Below are 14,773 nucleotides of genomic sequence, written 5' to 3'. Positions count from 1 at the left end.
CATTTGGTGTGGGGATGAAAACCAATTACTTTTTGGTGATCAAATGTATCGCTGAGTAATCTTTTAAAAATATTTACGTAACTGGTGGCATGCTATTTTTTTTTTTCACCACTAATAAATTTCTCCTCTTTAATCGTGGATAGACTAACGGAGTAAAAAATAAACATTGGTAGACAGAGCTACCAAACAACAAAGTTTTTATTATACTTAAATGACATTATTTCATTGATTAGAAGTATTTGTTATTATATTTTTGGTATTAAATTTCAACAAATTATTTTTGATAATAAGATTGTCAGTTTTAGCTATTGACAAACAGCAATACATTTTGCCACTATCGTTTCATTAAAAATGACGCCAATAGCAGAAGATAATGCAAGAAACCCTCAGTCAGAGGGTTCTTTTAATTCGAATGGTCATTCAAAACCTGAAAGTAAACCAGATGAACTTTTAAATCCAGCTTTTAAAGAGTGGTCTCAGATATACAGCTTTATTGAATACAATCCTGATTCATTTAGTGCATGGGAAGATTTAATAGAAATTTCGGAAAACCTCGAAGGTGGGTTATCCAAGGCTTCAAGTAGCTCTGCGATTAAGCTATTTCGATTTACATTCGACACATTTTTAAACAGATTTCCATTAGCGCAGGGATATTGGATCAAGTTTGCTGAACTTGAGTTCAAGCTTGGGAATACAGAGCAGGCATTAATGATCTACGATAAAGCTGTTAACGTCATTCCACTTAGTGTTGAGCTATGGACTCATTACTGTGCTTTCAAAACCATAGTCACTCCATCGATAAAGCAAGCAAGAGTTTTATTTGAGAAAGCTGCTAACTGTGTTGGGTACCATTACCTATCTCATCCTTTTTGGGACGAATATATCAAGTTTGAAAAATCTAATGGAGACAGCTTAAGACTTTTCAAATTATACTTAAGAATTGTTCAAATTCCTTTGCATCAATATGCAAAATATTTTTATAAGCTATTTCAGCTTGCTCCTAATCTCCCGGTAAAGCATTTGGTGTCAGCAGAATATCTTGAACAATTTAACGCAGAATATGAAATTGAGCAGTTAGAAAAAGAAGAAGAAGAGAGAGAGAAAAAGCTTGAACCTCAGTCTGAAGCTAACCCCAACCTTAGTAGCGAGTCAAAAAGCATTGTTACAAAGCGACAACTGGAAGAAAAAAAGAAGGTTATCGAAGCCGATTTACGTCACAGAATTTACAATTATTACTCGCGTTTATATATCCAAACACAAAAAAAGGTTAACGAAAGATTTCAATATGAATCAGAAATCCAACGTCAGTTCTTTCATGTGTTATATCTCCCTGAAGAAGAAATCCAAAACTGGCGGCGATATTTGCAGTTTATGGAAACAGAAAACGCTGGAAACAATAGGCTGATTAATAACGAAAGCATGAATGAGCTTGTTGCTCTATATGAAAGATCGATAATTCCTTTTGGTCATTACGAAGAATTCTGGTTACGGTACACCAAATTTCTTGTTGCCAATAATAAGATTGACGAGGCACGCAATGTTTATCGACGTGCAAGCTTTGTTCTTCCTATTGGGCGAATTCAAGTCCGCTTACAATATGCTTTATTTGAAGAATCTTATGGAAATATTGACATTGCTAAGAATATTTTCTTGAGCTTGTTGGATGCTTTACCATTTAGTACAGAACTTATTGTTGGATATGCTAATTTACTCCATCGTTCAGAATGTGCTGAAAATGCTATATCATATTTGGAACAAAAACTAGAGCATTTCAAGTTGAAGTTGATACAATTAAACGGACAGTCTAAGATTATTAGTGAAGACAAAGAAGGTGGTAATTTAAATGAAATATCTTCACAAGATACAAAAATAGATGCGGATATTCCAGCTCTGGTTACTGTGATTGCAAACTCTTATCTGGAATGGCTCGGTTCCGTTTCTAAGGCTCGTCAAATTTTCCAACAGTTTGCTCAAGAGCTTTCCTCGTCATATTACTTTTGGAGAGAATATCTACGGTTTGAAATCGGTATCGCTGAAGACGTTGATATTGACTATGATACCTCTAAAAATGCTGACAGCCATGGCCAAAAAGACGAAGAGTCCATTTTCCTGAAAAATGTTTACGATCAAATTAAAATCGCAGCACTAGAGCCTAACCAAAGAAAAGACTTGGCTCACATATACATGGTATTTTTACTGAGCCAAGGAAATGTCACATCAGGAGCTACACAAAAGTATTTTGAGATAGATAAGGATGCTTACCTATAAAAATAACAAGTGTAAGATATATTTATATTTTTTCTTATTTTTGGATTGATAGAATAAAATGTAAGTATTAAAAATTAGAATGCTACTATAATTGATAACAGTAAACTATGTATCAACTAAATTTGTTTAGGCTGTTTGATATCTAGTACAGTCTTGATTCTAGTGTTCAAAAACAGTAACTTCTATAATAACGTTGATAACTGTTGAAACGATCCAAAATGATACTGAGATAATACCAATGACTCGACTCATTTTCCATTTATTTAAGGGAATTGTAATGAGTAAAAATAAAAGTGTCACAAGTAATGTGATCCCAGAAATAATCAAACTGTTTGATATTTTAATATGATATCCATCAGGTGAAATGGCACCAATGTGACTATAGGACTTTCCGGACATGATAATTAACCCTGACATGCCGATGCCAACTAAAATATTTAGCATAGGGCCGCCAAAGCAAGCTGAAAGAGCCATCATAGGGAAGCCCATTTTAGCAACTGTGGTATTTGCTACCAAATCACCAAGTGAGTTACCAACAGCAAAAACTGTGAGACCAAGAACTGCATCAGAAATATGAAACATAATACCCATTGCCTTTAAGATACCAACAACCTCATTGGCAACAACTGAGATCCAAGAAATAGCAATAACAAATCCAATCAATGAAACAAATTGAATGTATGTTGGAGCACTTCTTGGATCAGGAACAAACATCCGAATCATAATCAATAATGTTGCGCATGATAGTATCGAATACATAATTGTAGAAGGCCAGGAAGAATCATCATCCATATTTGATATTAAAACGAAAAAAGGACCGAATATTGCTTGAAGTACTAAAAGCCAACGTTTGATTGGAACATAGATTTTAGGTGATTGGGGCACTTGTAGTCCAAACTGATCATTGTTAGATGAAAATAGATCGTCATTTGATGTTCCATCTTCAAAAATTTGATGGTTATGTGTATTTTCGTTATCATGATAAGGTGCACGACTATCAAAATAAGAATCCAGATTATAACTAGGCTCTTGGTGTGTTTGTTCTCTTATAGGAGAATTAGGAATAGTTGATAGGGATGCTTCTTTTTCAATTGTCTCGGCCTCAATAACGGGAATCGTCACGTTCAAGCACAGTATTGTGGGAGCAGTTGCAATAGAAGTAATGATACTAATCAATGATTTGGTAGTCAATCCTACCAATGAGGGGAAAAGCGTTGAAAAATAAGATGTGTATCGCTTCGGTATTGAAGGTACGACATAATTAAACCAGCTTGTGCTAAAATGCGAAGAAGGTGGAATTAGGTCATGCGGCGCTGTAGAAGTGGTTCTTGACAACTCATCAGTTTCGTCTGTTTCAATGATATTTGGAGTCGAAGGTCTCGAGCTTTCCCTAGAGCGTATGATTGGGATTCCAAGATTGGATTTTTTACTAATTGGTGAAATAATAGAGTTCAAATCATGATTCGAGACTTCGGGTATGTTTATTTCAGTGGGAGATAAAATGACTGTAGGACTATCTTCTGAATGATAATCTGATACTAAAAGCTGAGGGATTTGAAGCTTTGGTAGTATGGGTTTCACAGAGCTTGGGGAAGACTCAGAACTCTGTGGTGAAAAAATGACAGGTGTAGAAGAAAGAGGGCTGCTCCCTCTTGATGTTGTAGGTAGACTAGAAGTTGAGGAATTCTGTGTTCTTAGTCTGTGAAGTTGTGTTGGCAATGTTAAATTCTTTTTTATAGCTGGGCGCTGTTCATGGTAATTTGGGCTCAGGGGACTTAGAGGACTTTGGTCTGCTGCAGCCCTTGATGCCAAATACGATTCTGTATTTGGAAGAGATTGTGATAATCCCTGTTCTTGGTCATTATATTGATCACTTTCCTGTGACCTTCTCAACAAGGGGATAATATTGGAATGTGAGCTGCGAGAATCCTCCAATTGCTGTAGAACATTTCGAAATTCTAGAGCACCATATAAAGATGGTCTGATTGGTGTCATGGGGGAGTGTGAACCAAGGATATGCAAATCAGTTCCTGCTGTCGCTGCAGACATAGCTGCCGAGACAGCAGCAACACTTTGGGATGAGGTAGTGGGGGGAAGATTTTGTGGTCGTAATCTCATACCTCTTGTAAGTTCACCATATGCCTCTTCTTGCTCATCTTCAAATTGTTCTTGCCAGGCAGGGAGGGGTGATCCAGGAAGTGCAATTATACTTCCTCTGGGTGAAGCAAACCTAAAAGGACTTGGTTGGCGCTCTTCTTCTTCTCCAAAACTGGAGGAATTAAATCCCGTGTAATCTAATCCCTGTGTTAAAATTGATGCTTCGTCTCTAATTTCTTCATCTTGTTCAATATTTGCTTCATGTCCCGCCTCAGTGTAAAAATCACGGGCTCTTGTTTCGACCAAATACCGTTTTCTTCTAGTTGTATTGTACCAGTGCCATCCTACGACAAAGATAACGTAAGAGACATAAATGGATAGCATAGCAACGCATTCTAAGCGAGTTATAACACCGTCAGATATGAAGTAGATAGAAAATCCAACAGCAACAGTAAAGAAAACAATATCTCGTGTAAAGGACTTTCTGGCTACTTTAAATGGACGAATTATTGCCATTGACCCAGCCACAACTGCGGTGATAAAGGAAGCGGCGCCAATAAGCTCGCCAATGGCTAGTGATCCAGATCCAATTTTCATAGCTGCATATGTACTGAATACATCAGGTGAACCATTTCCAAATGCAAGAAAAGTAACACCTGCAAGTGATTCTGAAAGGCCGAGCATTTTAGAAATGGTGTTTAAATTAGGACATAAATAATCTGATGCAGCAATACCGATTGACATGAATAAAATGGCAAGCCAGAGAGAAAAGACAACAACCAAGATTGCAGAAACGGACCATGAATGAGAGCAATAATAAATTTCCAAGTAGTTGAAAAATCCGAGATGTTCCTCTTTGCAGTACTTCTTAACAAATATGCATTTGTCTGTGAAATGAACGATTTCTGAGCATTCATGATGGCTTGAATCGCTTCCATCAGGGCTTTTTTCATTTTCTTCAGACTCGGTTTGTTCTAAAGAGGTGTCTAAGTGGCGCTGCTGAGATACGTTGTAATATGAGTTGCTGTCGAAAATCACGTCAGAAACTTGTGAAGGTTTAGCGTTGCGATTATGTTTGTCTGGGGTAAATAAGCCTATTAAAGGGCTGTCTTGTATTAAGCCATTATTGTTTGTTGTAGGTAACGCGTGAACATTTGGAAGTTTTAAATATGCTGATAAAAACAAAACTGTTAATATTAACGGGTTCATATTGATTTATTATGAGGTTCGTGATTTATGGGTCAAATAAAAGTGTTGATGAAGAGTTAATCAAAATGTTTTCAGACTAAAGGAATTTAAAAAAAAAATAACCTCTTTAAAAAAGTAAGAGTAACTAAAAAAATAAGGAAAATAGGAAAATGAAAACAAAGAAATTTTGGATCTATCAAAAACAAAAAATATAATGAAATGAATCAGTGATTCAAATGTTCATCTGTGGCGAAATAAGATAATGATGATAATGTCTGAAGTGAGCAAAAAAAAAAAGGAGGCAGTGCGTATTAATTTAAACGTAATTTTGTTTGACATTTTCCTTTTTGGGAAGGTCATTGATGGATCTGATAAATACGACCAAGAAAGCCTTGAACACAAACCAAGCATTCTATACCATATGCATCGAAAAAACGCCAAAGGTTTTTGTTTGATTTGATTGAAACGGACTATCAAATTTCTTATGTAAATTCCAACTATTATTCCTACTTTTACTTTGAATATCATTTTTGTGGTATATTTACTCCGTTAAAAATGATGCGCGACGCGTAGACTAAAAAATTGCTTATTTTCTTCTGGTTCTGTAGCCAACACACACTAAAAAAATTTTAACCCACCACCACTTTTGATAACCGCTTTTCAATTTATACCACTTAGTCTTTATATCTCGAGAAATAATGACAGAAAAATTAGAAGCACAGCTCAAAAACATTTTGTCCGACGGCATTCCTATTACGAGAGTTTCTCAAGGGGCAGAAGCGATTGTTTTTCGCACAAATGTTCATCCTTATCTCAATAGTTTTTTGACTAATGAACCAGATCGGTTAGAAAGTTCGCGTTTACCTCCTCATGCACACTCTTTCATTATCAAATATCGTCCACCAAAAGCTTACCGCCACCCTACACTAGACAAGACACTGACAAAGCATCGGACACTTGCTGAAGCCAGACTGCTTCAAAAGCTTTCTGCAGCTGGAATTAATGTTCCTGGTATAATTCATGTGGACTTTCGACAAGGTATCATTTGGATGGAGGATATTATCGGGCCATCAACAGCAAAGTCGACGGATATTAAGGACGAAATGCGCGGTTCGCTAAAAAACTGGATTTGGGATTATGAAAAAGAACATGGTGAAACATCGATTTCCGCAGATACCGAAGGCAACCCGCAAAACAAGTACATCAAGACTCTGATTGTCCGTGTTGGCCAAGAGATTGGTAAACTCCATATGACAGATACCGTTCATGGCGATTTAACTACGTCAAACATTTTATTAAGACCTAATACTGTTCCATTAACGCAAAATGTAGAAACAGCGCCAAAAAAACAAAAGGCAGATAATGATTTAGAGCTGGAGCCCGTACTTATTGATTTTGGCTTGGGAAGTTACTCGACTTTGGCAGAGGATAAGGCTGTGGATTTATACGTTTTAGAGCGTGCTGTAGGAAGTACGCACCCAGTCAATAGCGAGCTTTATAGCAGCTGGCTTTTGGACGGCTATGTATCTTATTGCCAATCCGATAAAAAAGGATCTGGACCTGCCAAAATTAAGGAGGTTCTCAGAAAACTACAAGATGTCAGACTTCGTGGACGCAAAAGAAGTATGGTTGGTTAATTAGGATGGTTTTTTGGATAATAATAGATATTCATTAAGATTCATGTATTCGTAAAAGGTCATTAAAAGCAACTAATCTGAGCAGTGTTTTTGTTTCATTGGGGGCTCTGTGGAGTGCTTCCAGAAGAAATTTCAACCTTCCCAAACATTTTGTCTATCTCGTTAACTTGGTTCAAAGTTGCTCTCTCCGGCTCGGGTGTGCTCTTTGTTTCTACCTTGACAGGTTGCAGTATTCTGTTTGTTGAATCGAGATACCCTGGAGCAATTTTACGTTTTTCTCTCAAGTCTTGCTGAACTACATCATTTATCCACTGTTCATAATGTTGTTTTCTTTGAATGTGCTGGTTTTCAACAAATTCTGCAAATTGTTGCGAATCCGTGGAAATGTAGTCAACTGCTTCGGAAGTGACTGCTGATGCTGGGAGGGCTGATGGTAGTTTGTTAAAGTTAAAGGGTAAAGTGACCGCCTTTGGAGGATGCAAAAAAGGAGAAATGATTAAAGGGATTTGAGAAAGAATCGGATGAGCTAATAGACGCGTTAGAGGTTCCCAAATACTAGTACACTAGACATACCTTTATGATTGTCCATTGTCGAAGATGTGATGATGTATGTTAGTGATTCAGAGGGTGCAGTTGTGTCCGTTCAAGATGAGAGTGATTGAGTTTAGTATTAAGAAATTAGTCATCATTAGTAATTGTGTTATCATGCTGTGTTGTATGTGTTGTATGTGTTGCTTCCTTTGCAGCAGCCTAAGGGAAGAGAAAAAAAAAAAACAGACACAAAAAAAGGTGAGTGGCTGCCTACAGGTGCTGCTTTACCCATTGACAGAAAAACTCAACACCAAACATTTTCAAAGGCTTCCAGGCCAAAAAGTAAGTTTCAAGGATTCCTTCGTTCATCTGAGTCTTGTCGCCATATTATCAACAGTAATTTTATTGTTTTTTTAATAATAAGTCTTTTAATCAGCAAGATATTGCCCTGACAAACCGTCTTTTTCAGTATTTCCATAGAGACAGCATTATTGTATTCAAAACGCCTTGCTAGACCTTTTCATCATCTCTTTTTATGCTCTACTCAGCTTCCATGCAACAGAATTTTCGCTCTTGGTCTTGTCAATTTATTTAAATATCGTTATAAATCTCTTTTTTTCCTTCTTTTCAACAGATTTGTCGTTAGAATAACCGCTCATTTTTACCAGAAATATTAATACTTGCAGTCGCGTCTCCCTCTCGACTTCTCTATTGTTCATTGTCCACCTCCCGGAACTAAACCTCTTTATCTTCAAGACTCTACCTTTTTTATAATTGTTCTTTTAAATTCTCGGATCTTGTTCAATTCTAATTTCTAACTTTTCCCAGCCAATTTTTCTTCTCGCCCATAATGTCATATACTTCCGTCACTGCTTTAGCTACAACTGGTGCCCTCCTTGTCGGTGGCTGTAAGTAAAAAGTTTTTCATTACAAAAAGAACCTATTCAGATTTTTCATTCTAGTCATTTTTGATTATGAATTAGTTTGGTTCTGATGATTTCTTTTGATTCTATTTTTTTTTCTTAGTACTAACTTATCCTTAGACCTATTATTCACTGGTAATGGTGAAACCTTCAACTTTGGAGAATTCCTTTCCACAACCTCACCATACGCATGGTCCGTTATTGGCATTGCCCTGTGTATCGGTTTAAGTGTCATTGGTGCTGCCTGGTAAGAGTTTTTTTTTTTTTTTGAACATTTGTGAATCGGCATTATGCTAACGTTCAATTTAGGGGTATTTTCATTACTGGTTCAAGTATTATCGGTGCTGGTGTTAAGGCACCCCGCATCACCACCAAGAACTTGATTAGTATTATTTTTTGCGAAGTTGTTGCCATTTACGGTTTGATTATGGCCATTGTCTTTTCTTCTAAGCTCACAGTTGTTTCTGGCCAGTTAATTTTCACAAAGGAGAATGTGTACACTGGTTTTTCGCTATTCTGGGCCGGTATTACTGTTGGTGCTGCCAACCTTATTTGCGGTGTCTGCGTCGGTGTTACTGGTGCTACTGCTGCCATTTCCGATGCTGCCGATTCATCTCTCTTTGTCAAGATTTTGGTTATTGAGATTTTCGGCTCCGTTTTGGGTCTGTTTGGCCTTATTGTCGGCTTGCTCATGGCTGGCAAGGCTCCCGACTTCCACTGATAAATAACATACAAACTGAGTAATAATAAGAAATAATAATAAACTAATAACATTAACTGAAAGTCATTTCTGCGACCTGGAAACCATTTCTTTTTTAGGGATCTTGATAGTTTAATTGAGAAGTCGGAATAGCAGGTATGTTTTAACATACAATCAGCTTTTGTCTTCTGTAAATATATAAAATTTTTGTTGAATTGTTAATTAAATTAAAGTAAACCTTTTTAATATAGGTTGTCCAACTCAATCACTCTCGATGTAAATTTCGTTTAAAAGGTTTGATCAAAGATTAATGCTTTGAAAAAAAAAAAAAAAAGTAACGCTTAAAAAATGCTAAAAAATATGAACTCATTGTCTGAATTTTTTATAAAACTCCTTAAAATAAGACGTTTTATGATCAAAAATACCTAATATTAACAACTTTTGATAGTTCTTTAACAATTTATTTCTAATTTGTGTTTTTTTTTTTTTCAAATATCTAAAATGGCCAACGTTAAAGAGATGTTCATTTTTTTCTTGAGCCCTCGACAACGTTTCCGCCGCATGTGCAAAGATTTTTTTGATGACTAAGCTATGCGAAATTTTTTTATTTTTTTTTTTTTAATCTTGAAAAAAAAAAATTTGGCTGTTAATTTTTTTAAAGGTGTTTGTTTAGAAGAAAACATCTTTAATATTAAAAGTCATATTGACATCATACGGAAAGTACGAAACAATGGTCAGCTTAAAAGATGCATTAAAGTCGTTGAAAACGCCAAAGCCAGTTGGTAAGTTCATATTTGAATAAATTATTTTTTTTGTTCCTCTTTTTTGACTGAGCTTTATACTAACTTCTTATAAAAAGACTTTGATCCGGAAGACTTTGAGCGACAAAACCCAGACAGTGACGTTGGTTCTGATAACGAAACCGAGTTTGACCAAAAGCAACGTGAAGCAGAAAAGAAACTTGCCCGTGCCCATTATGTTGAAGTCGGGAAGAGTAAGCTTCGAAGCAAAAACGATGCTGCTGTTGAACTGAATGGAAATCGATACAATGGTGCAAGAGTTTCAAGAAAGGACCTATACAAAAATAAAGACAGTGAAGACGATGATGATGAAGGAGAGAGTGAGGATGGAAGCGAGGATAGTGAAGGTGAAGAAAGTGATGAGAGCAAAGAAGAAGAAGAAGAAGAGGGAGATGATGATGACGATGAAAACGATGAAGAGGGAGATGATGATGACGATGACGATGACGATGACGATGACGACGACAATGATGATGATGATGATGATGATGATGATGATGATCAAGATAATGAAGAAGATGAAGAAGAAGAGTATTCAAAAAAGACTACTCAAATTGGCGAAAAGAAGCGATCTCAGCTTAAAGAGCTTCTCAAGAATGAGCAACAGTAAGTACGCGTCAAGTTCATGTTTGATTTATTTTAACATATTTTTTAGAAAACTTGTTTCGCAGATTTCCAAAACAGCTAAGGACGAGGCTCAAAAGGGAGAAGGAATCAAGAACCAAATTGTAAGTAAAACCATTGACATTTTCAAGTACAAAACTAACTTTTTTTTTCTATTAGAAAATTTACGAAACCATTCTCGACTCACGCATCAAGATCCAAAAGGGTCTGGTGGCTGTCAACTCACTACCACTTACACAAACAGCAACCAAAAAGTATTCTTCAAAATCAACACCTAAACTTTTGGAACAAGTCACCAATAATCTCTACAGTCTTCTTGACAGAATTGCGGAGCTTCGCAAGCAAATGATGGTCAAGGATAGCATAATACCCGAAGATAATGAGTCTGAAGTTGAGGTTAAACCCGGTAAACGAAGTCTGGAAGTTGCTTTCGGAAACGAGCAACTTCTTGCCAAGCGTCTGAAGCCATACAGTGATGCAGTGCTGACCAAGTGGTCAAAGAAGGTGCAGGCTGCGTCGGGTGTTTCTGCACTGAATGCATCCAAGTTTTCTATCAAAAATACCAATGCGCAGTTGCAGGTTGCTTCGCATCTCGCAGACATGGACAGATTGATTAACCGAACTAGAATTAACAGATCTCAAATTAAAATTCTTGGAGAAGGCGAAGAAAATGTGGAAGAAAAGGAAGAGAATGAAGAAGAGGAAGAAGAAGAAGAACTGGATGAGAAAGCCAAGATCAAAAAGAGAATTGAAGAGCAAAAGCGTCAAAAGAAGCTAAAACAGCAGCAGATTCAGTCTCAAAAGAAGAAGCAAAAGGAGGACGAATCTGATGTTGTAACAAGTACTGATCTGGAGCTCAAAGAGCGGGAAGAAATCTACGACGACATGGACTTTTACCGTGCACTTTTAAAAGATCTTGTTGACCGACGCATGGCTGACTCGAGTGTTGCTTCAAGCGTCAAATGGACCATTACCAAGTCGAACAGTCATGATAAGGAAAAGAAGAATGAGGACAAGTTTTCCAAAGATCGCAAGCTCAAGTTCAATGTGCAGGAGAAGCTGCAGAACTTTGATGCACCGCGCAACACGATTCAGTGGAGCGATGAGCAGATTGACGAATTGTTTTCCGGACTGTTTGGACAAAAGATTGAGGTTAGTGAGAACGAGGCCGAGGAAGAGAGCGAGGCTGAGGAAGCTGAGGACGATTACATTGTCAACGATGGACTTAAGATTTTTGGTTAGATAAAAGAAAGAATAATAAATAATATCATTCACTATCACTTGTGTAAGGAACAAGCTGAACTTTTTGGGGGAGTTTCTTGCGGACAATTTCGTTTGGGAGTTTTTGTTTGCGAGGTTTAAAGAAAGATGTAACGAAAGGGTCTGTAGCCATGTCGACTTGAATGGCAAGGTTTTGTAGAGCTTGTGATTTAAAAGTAGTTGATTTTTTTTGTAGTGAAGATGACATGAGTTGGTCTTTGCGATTTAGATCAATACCGCTACCATAGGAGTTTAGCTGGGCGATGCGCACATCTTCTAAAGATTCTGATGCTGGCGTCAGAAACAAAGAGTGTTTATCCTTTAGAGATTGGTTTTCACGGTCAACTTTTTCAATTGCATGTTTTTCGCGACGAAACTTTTCACGCAGCCTTTTAGACGCAGCATAAGAGTCGCGCCATTGTCGTTTGTTGCGCTCATAAAGTATCCTGATGCGTTCTTCCTGAGAAGCTCGGGAATTCGTAGCACCCCCATTACGCTCAAGAGCAGCAAATCCGTCGCCGGAAGATTTTTGTGAAAGCAGTTTATTGTTACTCAGCAGTCCGCTGTATCTGACTGCATTTGCTGAGGAAGGTCCTGCGACTTCGGTGGTAGTTGTTGAAGATTGAGGGAATCGTTCGGTAGCACCCGAAACAGCACGGTAGCAAGCATTTTGAGGGTCAGTTCTGATTTCAATAGAAGACTTGCATTTTGGGCAAAGAAACTTGAAGGACCAGATTGGAGTCGAAAAGTAAGAGCCGGTCTTTTGTTTTTCGGCATTAAAGCGGGTACCTTGGGCTATGGAAACATGGCAGTGGGAGCAGGAAATGTCCATAGGGGATTCGAAACGGACAGTGAGAATGCCCATAGATATTTTGCGGGCTCGTGAGCCCAGAGCATGAGGTTTTCCAGCGAGACTATTGAGAGACCTGCGACCATCGTAGTGGGGAGGAATATACCTGTTGAAGCCTTTAGGGAATGGTTAGATATTGAAATGGATGGAGTTATTGATTAATTGTGCACTTACCTTGCATTGTGTAGAGAGTGGGTGGTAAACTGCAATTGCAAGGTTTGCCACCTTTTTTTTTTTTTTTTTTTTTTTTTGAACACCTTTATTTTCTGTTTGGCCTTGTTTTTTTTTTTTTTTTTCCCTTACCACCATTTAACACTACCACCACCACCACCACTACCAACAACAACCACCATTGCCACCCATTAATTTAATTGCCACTGAAAACAACCATTCACAAAAAAATACAGAAAAATGCCACCAAAAGCCGATTGGGAGAAATACAAAGCGCCTACTGAGGACGATGAGACCGAGAAGAAGGACATTATTCCATTGTCAGAAGGCGACATTCAGGTTCTGAAGTCGTATGGTGCAGCCCCTTACGGGAGCGCGTTGAAGGCGATTGAGAAGGATTTGAAAGACATTCAGGCACGAATAAACGAGAAGATTGGAATCAAAGAGTCTGATACGGGACTTGCGCCACCACATCAGTGGGATCTGGCGGCAGACAAGCAGAACATGGAGCAGGAGCAGCCACTGCAGGTTGCTCGATGCACGAAGATCATTCCAGCGGAGGACGAGACGAAGCGGACAAAATATGTCATCAACATTAAGCAAATAGCCAAGTTTGGTAAGTTATGATTTTATGAAAGAAGGTGAAAGTTGAGAACTAACAAAGAATAGTTGTGAGTCTTGGTGATCGCGTGAGTCCTACTGATATTGAAGAAGGCATGCGAGTTGGTGTTGAGCGTAACAAATACCAGATTATGCTTCCTCTTCCCCCGCGAATTGACCCGTCTGTGACGATGATGACTGTGGAGGAGAAGCCAGACGTTACTTATAGCGATATTGGTGGATGCAAGGAGCAGATTGAGAAGCTGCGTGAGGTTGTAGAGCTGCCGCTGCTGTCACCGGAGCGCTTTGTTAACCTAGGTATTGACCCTCCCAAGGGTATTTTACTTTATGGTCCTCCTGGTACCGGTAAGACTCTTTGTGCGCGTGCTGTTGCCAATCGTACAGATGCGACATTTATTCGTGTAATTGGCTCTGAGCTTGTGCAAAAGTACGTTGGTGAGGGTGCACGCATGGTGCGTGAGCTATTTGAGATGGCACGAACCAAGAAAGCGACAATTATTTTCTTTGATGAAGTTGATGCAATTGGTGGAGCTAGATTTGATGACGGAGCTGGTGGAGACAATGAGGTTCAGCGAACCATGTTGGAGCTTATTACCCAGTTAGACGGGTTTGATCCCCGAGGAAATATCAAGGTGATGTTTGCGACAAACAGACCCAACACGCTGGATCCTGCTCTGCTGCGGCCTGGAAGAATTGACCGTAAGGTTGAGTTTAGTTTGCCCGATGTTGAGGGCCGAGCCAACATTTTGCGTATTCACGCCAAGAGCATGTCTGTTGATCGGGATATTAGATGGGAGCTGATTTCGCGATTGTGCCCCAATAGTACAGGTGCCGAACTGCGTTCGGTGTGCACAGAGGCTGGTATGTTTGCGATTCGTGCCCGCCGCAAGGTTGCTAGTGAGAAAGACTTTTTGGCAGCTGTTGAGAAAGTCATTAAGGGGAATCTTAAGTTTAGCAGTACATCTCGCTACATGCAATATAACTAAAGGGAAAGATGAAGATAAAGATAAAGAAGATTATAGTATAATAAAATTATATTTGTCATTAGTCATTAGAAGTCTATATTTTGTGTTTTATTTTTTGTTTTTTTATTACGCCGCATG

The 14,773-nt window shown here is 38.2% G+C and overlaps 8 protein-coding genes across 8 annotated transcripts; 5 read left to right on the top strand and 3 right to left on the bottom strand.

Moving 5' to 3' along the window:
• Positions 1-351: 351 nt before the first annotated feature.
• Positions 352-2,268, top strand: SAPINGB_P003098 (uncharacterized protein; the record flags this gene model as incomplete). Its single annotated transcript, XM_031997816.1, has 1 exon — positions 352-2,268. One exon carries the CDS (start codon positions 352-354, stop codon positions 2,266-2,268), a length of 1,917 nt encoding a protein of 638 aa, XP_031853707.1.
• Positions 2,269-2,427: 159 nt separating this feature from the next.
• SAPINGB_P003097 (uncharacterized protein) lies at positions 2,428-5,574 on the bottom strand (the record flags this gene model as incomplete). The annotated part of the gene is made up of 1 exon (XM_031997815.1): positions 2,428-5,574. The coding sequence occupies one exon, from the start codon at positions 5,572-5,574 to the stop codon at positions 2,428-2,430; it is 3,147 nt and encodes a 1,048-aa protein (XP_031853706.1).
• Positions 5,575-6,251: 677 nt separating this feature from the next.
• On the top strand, positions 6,252-7,190 carry SAPINGB_P003096 (uncharacterized protein; the record flags this gene model as incomplete). Its single annotated transcript, XM_031997814.1, has 1 exon — positions 6,252-7,190. One exon carries the CDS (start codon positions 6,252-6,254, stop codon positions 7,188-7,190), a length of 939 nt encoding a protein of 312 aa, XP_031853705.1.
• Positions 7,191-7,285: 95 nt separating this feature from the next.
• On the bottom strand, positions 7,286-7,779 carry SAPINGB_P003095 (uncharacterized protein; the record flags this gene model as incomplete). The annotated part of the gene is made up of 2 exons (XM_031997813.1): positions 7,286-7,716; positions 7,764-7,779. The coding sequence occupies 2 exons, from the start codon at positions 7,777-7,779 to the stop codon at positions 7,286-7,288; spliced, it is 447 nt and encodes a 148-aa protein (XP_031853704.1).
• Positions 7,780-8,571: 792 nt separating this feature from the next.
• SAPINGB_P003094 (uncharacterized protein) lies at positions 8,572-9,365 on the top strand (the record flags this gene model as incomplete). Its single annotated transcript, XM_031997812.1, has 3 exons — positions 8,572-8,629; positions 8,765-8,891; positions 8,954-9,365. The coding sequence occupies 3 exons, from the start codon at positions 8,572-8,574 to the stop codon at positions 9,363-9,365; spliced, it is 597 nt and encodes a 198-aa protein (XP_031853703.1).
• A 709-nt stretch (positions 9,366-10,074) lies between these two features.
• Positions 10,075-12,010, top strand: SAPINGB_P003093 (uncharacterized protein; the record flags this gene model as incomplete). Its single annotated transcript, XM_031997811.1, has 4 exons — positions 10,075-10,126; positions 10,204-10,750; positions 10,800-10,872; positions 10,928-12,010. The coding sequence occupies 4 exons, from the start codon at positions 10,075-10,077 to the stop codon at positions 12,008-12,010; spliced, it is 1,755 nt and encodes a 584-aa protein (XP_031853702.1).
• A 25-nt stretch (positions 12,011-12,035) lies between these two features.
• Positions 12,036-13,059, bottom strand: SAPINGB_P003092 (uncharacterized protein; the record flags this gene model as incomplete). The annotated part of the gene is made up of 2 exons (XM_031997810.1): positions 12,036-12,994; positions 13,053-13,059. The coding sequence occupies 2 exons, from the start codon at positions 13,057-13,059 to the stop codon at positions 12,036-12,038; spliced, it is 966 nt and encodes a 321-aa protein (XP_031853701.1).
• A 230-nt stretch (positions 13,060-13,289) lies between these two features.
• On the top strand, positions 13,290-14,656 carry SAPINGB_P003091 (uncharacterized protein; the record flags this gene model as incomplete). The annotated part of the gene is made up of 2 exons (XM_031997809.1): positions 13,290-13,665; positions 13,719-14,656. 2 exons carry the CDS (start codon positions 13,290-13,292, stop codon positions 14,654-14,656), a joined length of 1,314 nt encoding a protein of 437 aa, XP_031853700.1.
• Positions 14,657-14,773: the final 117 nt, after the last annotated feature.

Source organism: Magnusiomyces paraingens, assembly GCF_902498895.1.
Source record: "Magnusiomyces paraingens strain CBS 517.90 genome assembly, contig: contig2, whole genome shotgun sequence".
In the NCBI taxonomy this organism is placed as follows: Eukaryota; Fungi; Ascomycota; class Dipodascomycetes; order Dipodascales; family Dipodascaceae; genus Magnusiomyces; species Magnusiomyces paraingens.
This window is presented reverse-complemented; position numbering and strand designations above follow the sequence as displayed.